The following is a 6,211-nucleotide window of genomic DNA, read 5'->3' as shown; positions in this document are numbered from 1 at the left end:
TGCATTTATAACATAAATGCACAGTGTGCATTTATAACATAAAACTCCATGCGAAGGACAACAAAATGGCTTTTAGATAGCTAGTGACCACTATGCATGAAAGGGTTAAACTGATAAAAACTGAAAGAACTAATTCCAAATTTAATATTTGTAAGAATTTGACCCAGTTTTTCCCAGATATGATGTTTGTCCTTTTTGAAAATTACATTTTGTGATATTATTGTTTAGCCTAATATGTGCTGGTTACATGTAACCTAGTATGTGGCATCTTCACTAAGTTGTAGCAGTGTAGTTGTCTTAGTGCTGCTGTGTTGGATTTGTATCCAAGGAATGACTGATTTAAAAGTGCTTTTGTGATGTAAATTTTAATACAAAGCCAAACGTCCATAACAAAACCTAAACTATCCACTATGAATAGTACAAATAAATGAAATTGTTTTTTTTTTTATTTCTAACCTAACAGTTCCAAATATGTTCTTAAATTATTTTTATGTTGTATTTTGAAAAAGTATTTTCAGTCCTTGCCTCTTCCGTAACTTTCTATCCTCCTTTTAAACAATACACTTAATACAAGTTAATGTGAAAGAACATAGTTTTCATCCCTAAAGATTCAAAATACACAAATCAGGGAACATTCACAATGAATACATTTAGTGTGCTGTCTGAGAATATAATTTGTTCATACGAGCTCTCCGTCATGCAGCACCCAGACCTGACTTTATGAAAGAGTGATCATACGACAAGAGTTATGTAAAAGTAATGTTGAAATGAATGTTTTTGAGCAAAACATTTTAACATCAGGCAACAACTTAGTGATTGAAAAAACATGTATTCAAGTTACTGCATTTTCCGCACTATAAGGCACACCTAAAACCCTTCACTTTCCTCAAAAGCCGACAGCGCGCCTTATAATCCGGTTCGCCTTATATTTGGACCAATATTGAGCCACAACAGATCTAGCAACTTCGGTAAGCAGCCGCCGACTTCATTTTCGCCCGTAGAAGAAGAAACGCGCGGTGCATGCTGGGATAGTTGTCAGAACGCTGGTTTGTAATATATTAATAAAGTTTGACTGACTTATCTACCTACCGACCGTCTAGAATGAGGTCGTCTGCAGGTCATTTAGCACCACGTTCTCCACAAACATGCTGTCTGTGAACGGAGAAGGGTGACTGACCATCGTCCGGCCACGTCCCGGCTCAGTCGCGGAAGGCTCTCCTCGCCAATCGGAGTCGGACTGTTTTGTTGACATTCGCTTTAGTGCAGCACCATGAAGTGGATGCATAATGCAACTCCAGCCTCTACTGTAGCATCTATTCTATGCGCCTTATAATCCGGTGTGCCTTATAGTGCGGAAAATACGGTATGTTTATTTATTAAGCAAAAAAGCATTTCAAATCAAAATAACACTCTAAAATAGTGAAGTGTTTTGCCACATTACACATCAAGGCCTGACTCTTGTCAGACCTGTAGAATTATCAAAATAAAACATTTCTGGCAACAAGCAGCAGGCGGATCTCAAAAAGCAACACATTATTTTCTAATTTGCCCCAAAATTCCAGAAAGAGAGCAAATAGTTATTGGCATCTAACAGGTTGGAAAGTCTTACAAATGCCTTTCTAAGGTTTTGAGACTCCAGTAAACCACAGCTTGAGCTATTAATGACTAATTCAGAGAATATGGAACAACCAGGAAACATTATGGCATAGCTGCATCTCTAGTTACATCAGAACTGACAAAGCATTAAGAAAAGCAAAATCCTTCCATTGAAACAAGGTGATGTGATGGTCTGGGGCTGCTTTGCTGTTTTACCTGACTGACCATATTTTATGAACCAATAAATTCTGATAAAGATCAGAAAATCCTTTAGAGGAATGTCAATGAGTTTGTAATCTTAAGCTCAAGTAATCAAGTTATTAAAAGGAAGGTTTTTAAATGACTTAGCCATGTATGAAGTGAAATCAATAGAGGTGGTCTGGCATTACTGTAAGCAGTCCAATTGTGCTCTAAGTTTTACAACTTGACTAAATTAAAACCTTTCTGGAAAAAATAAGGGTTGGCCAAAGTTCTTCAGAGATTTAAAGATTTATCACCAGTTAGTGGAATCGCCTGATGGCAGTTTTTGTAGACAAAGGTGCAACAGCAGTGATACCTTCCTTGAGGAGGGAATTGGCAGAGATGATGCTTCCATCTACTCCCTCTCCTGCTATTAACTTTTTACTTTCATGAAAATTAAAAATAAGCCTACATTATCTCACAGAGGCGCCGCCAGGAATCTTGGGCCCCCTGACAAAAAATTTGATTGGGCCCCCCTGCACAGCTGATGTTACAATTTTTTGAGTCTATTTGACCGATAAAAAGCGTCACAATTTTAAAGGCTTGCAACTGCCTTGCTTTCTTTCGTCCAATACTAATACTAGCACAATATTCACTGCTAGTGAAATTTACATCCAACAGTCCACATCCAGTATGCAAGTAGGTTACTTAAATTTTTTTCTGTTAGTTTTAGATTACTGAAATGTCTCTCCCCACGAGCAACAGTCAAAAGCAACATGCAAAATAGACATAATCCAGACTTCTCAAAAATCCTATGCGGTTGCATTATATTCAAGCTGTAGTACATAACTTTAATAAAAAATATGTTTTCTCCATATTTGTTAAAGCTGTCACGATGTCGTGCCAGTTTGCTATGAGACAGATAATCTGTGAAAACAATCAATCTCCTCCATCTGCTCCCTGAATTACTAATACTCGCTAAAATAATGCAACATTCTGGTCAAAACAACCAATCAGAACCAGGAGGAGGGTCTTGGTGCCATCAGTCAACCTCATTCACTCATTGCTAAATGTGCTAATGGTGGAAAAACAACTTATCATTACAGGAAAAATTTTTATCTGCTGTTATTGGTAGCTATGCTAACTAGACTGAGCATTAACAACAGGCTCTCGCTAGCTGCAGCAGAGCACAGAGTGAGGGGAGGGAGGATGAGCAGCACCACATGAGATTGTGATTGACAGCACTAAAACTCTCCTGGCTCTGATGGTTGTTTCTAGAGAGCCCTGGGAGAAGGCAGAGGAAATAGATTAGACTATCTTTCGTACTATACTGTCACCATATAATGACAGTTTTAACAAATATGTGAATTTCTTTTTTACATAAAAGTTACATACTGCAACTTTAATTTCACTTCGGAGAGGACGGGTTCGGAGGGATGAGTGTTAGAGCTGCTGCTGACTGACTCAACTGTTGTTACGTGTGGTAAAAGGTTCAGGAACAAGTTAAATATATGAATATGTTGGTAATTTCTTTCCTTAATTCATTAAATGCTAGTGAAAAGGAGGCAAACAGTAGTCTGTAGCTAAGCTAACTGCTAAATGGTTGATAATCTCACACAGTCAACCCACCTCTCTTGGAGAAAAACTGGGTTATAAATTGACATTCTTGTCTTTTTTTCCTCTACACTAGANCACATGAGATTGTGATTGACAGCACTAAAACTCTCCTGGCTCTGATGGTTGTTTCTAGAGAGCCCTGGGAGAAGGCAGAGGAAATAGATTAGACTATCTTTCGTACTATACTGTCACCATATAATGACAGTTTTAACAAATATGTGAATTTCTTTTTTACATAAAAGTTACATACTGCAACTTTAATTTCACTTCGGAGAGGACGGGTTCGGAGGGATGAGTGTTAGAGCTGCTGCTGACTGACTCAACTGTTGTTACGTGTGGTAAAAGGTTCAGGAACAAGTTAAATATATGAATATGTTGGTAATTTCTTTCCTTAATTCATTAAATGCTAGTGAAAAGGAGGCAAACAGTAGTCTGTAGCTAAGCTAACTGCTAAATGGTTGATAATCTCACACAGTCAACCCACCTCTCTTGGAGAAAAACTGGGTTATAAATTGACATTCTTGTCTTTTTTTCCTCTACACTAGACTAGACTAGATGCAATCTGCAGGGTTTTATTAGATCGAAAATTTTTAAACTTTAGTGAATAACTATTTGAGCATAATGTACCGTTTGATAACTAGGATCAGTTGGAATGTGTGATTAAATTGATAGATTTTGTAAAGTGCCTTGAGATGACATTTATTGTGAATTTGTGTTATATAAATATAACGGAATTCAATTCAATTCAATTGAAATGAATTGAATTGGGGGCTGTGCAGTGGTGTGGTTGGTAGCACTGTTAGCTTGCAACTAGAAGGTCCTCGGTTTGACTCCCAACCTGGGGTCTTTCTGAATGGAGTTTGCAGAATCCCCTTATCTTGTTAAAGGCAGTAATGATTTTGCTTTTATTCAGGTTATTTTCATGCGATAATAAAATGAAGCCTTAAATGTAATTATATTTACCAGCACTATGCATATGCATTCTATAAGCTGTAAGTGCTCAGGTTCAAATCTCATCTTCCAATTGGATGACAGTAAATGGTTTTCCTTGAAAATAAATTGCATTTTAAGGTTAGAGAGCAACATGGCGTGGTAATAAAATTATTTGATTAAGTTCTCTTTTTTTAATTAATACAACAAAATAAACCAGAATATATGTGTGCATGTGACCATTGTAAAATGTCAGGCTGATTTAATTTAATCTAGATACAAATACTAATATTTAGAGAAAGTTAAAAGGCTGAACTTCTAAATCAGTGGTGCTCAAGTCCAGTCCTCGAGAGCTACCATCCTGCAACTTTCAGATGTATCCCTGCTCCAACACACCTGAATCAAATGAATGGCTCGCCATCAGGCCTGTTTGGAGCTGATCCCAGTCTGTTGAAGAAAGGGTGCTTCTAAAAGTTGCAGGATGGTAGCTCTCGAGGACTGGACTTGAGCACCCCTGTGCTAAGTCATTTACGATTTGTCATGTTTGTAGCTTTTTAAATTTGTGGTTTTAAGTTAGAAATAACAGACACAAAGGAAACCTCTATTTGTGAAGGGTTTGTTAAACACTAGTTGATATCAGTCCTGACAGCATATGTATTTCTAATATCTAAGATATATATGAAACACACATGCAAACGCAAGGCCAAATGCCTTAAAATAAAGCATAAAGCAGATGTGAATCTGTGCAATAAATAATGCAAATAACAGTATATACAATTGGTCCAATGGAATTAGTCTGAATAAATTTCTTGATATTTGAAATGTTTACTTTACCTTGAAAAAGCAATGATCTTTCATTGCTACCTTAAGTCTTTTCAGAAAGCTTAACAAAAACCAGCTGCGTTTGTTGGAAAACTTTACAAAGTATGATAGATGTGCTAAAAACATTTGGTACTATGGTTAGTAATACAGTCATTATCCTAATAATTAAACACAACAACTAGTTATTAAACACAAAAGTGTTTAACAAGTAGAACACTTTAACTTCGGTATAGAAATCCCAAATGAAATTAATCTGAGTTTGGAGGGGACTTTGCTGCTCAGTATTGTCTAACTATGCACATTTTTTAAAGACAAAGTGTATATTTAATTCCCTACTACTTTCAAGAATACATTACAACAAAAACCAGTGGAAAAAATATAATAACCTCTGAAATTGCTTCAGGCCCATTTCTGATGCAGAGTTGTACCCCTTGTAATGTTGTTCTTTCTTCAGTCAGGCTAAACTTATAGAATGAAAGGATATAGGATGAAAAGATAAATCAAAATGTCTCAGGACTAGGATGTAGCTCTAAGAGTGCAGGATGATGAAGAGAGTTCTTGTGATGAAGCTGCCATTCATCACTTACGCATATACGTTTTTTGTTGTTGTTTTTTTTCTTAAATTCATGGTTTCATATGAGGATCTCAACGATGTCTGTGTCTACCTCTTGTTGGACTGCTGGAGCTGAAGGGAGAGCTTGTTGCTGTGAATGGGTCTGCACAAGGAACCTTCGTTCAAAGGTGCTGCTGTGAAACACTGGAACTTCTACACAAAGATGACAAAAGACAAGAACACATGTAAAGGTCAGACAAAGGTTTTAAGATGAACAATGAAAATCTATTCAGTGAAGTTAACCCTGATCTTTCTTTGGTTTGATGCACAACTTTTATTGTTCATCTATTTTGCCTCAGTCCTTTACTTCAGTGGTGCCCAACCTTTTTATTACAGCGGACCGGTCAAGACTTTGAAATTTTTGTTGCGGTCCGTGAGGGGGAACCGTCAGATAAGGCTTCTGCATGTTGGTGTTCCCGCTAAATCCTGATTTGGGTTGTCTTGGCCTTTTTA

The 6,211-nt window shown here is 37.0% G+C and overlaps 1 protein-coding gene across 1 annotated transcript in view; it reads right to left on the bottom strand.

Moving 5' to 3' along the window:
- Positions 1-3,856: 3,856 nt before the first annotated feature.
- LOC103129245 (angiomotin-like) overlaps positions 3,857-6,211 on the bottom strand; it is a 15,472-nt gene continuing 13,117 nt past the window's right edge. Inside the window, exon 6 of the mRNA XM_007540271.2 lies at positions 3,857-5,911. Coding sequence (XP_007540333.2) covers positions 5,778-5,911 — 134 coding nt within the window. The 3' untranslated portion in view covers positions 3,857-5,777. The remainder of the gene's footprint in view (positions 5,912-6,211) is intronic.

This window comes from Poecilia formosa, unplaced genomic scaffold (genome assembly GCF_000485575.1).
Source record: "Poecilia formosa unplaced genomic scaffold, Poecilia_formosa-5.1.2 Scaffold530, whole genome shotgun sequence".
Classification (NCBI taxonomy): domain Eukaryota; kingdom Metazoa; phylum Chordata; class Actinopteri; order Cyprinodontiformes; family Poeciliidae; genus Poecilia; species Poecilia formosa.
The sequence above is the reverse complement of the archived record's forward strand: the minus strand, read 5'-3'. Positions and strand labels throughout refer to the sequence as shown.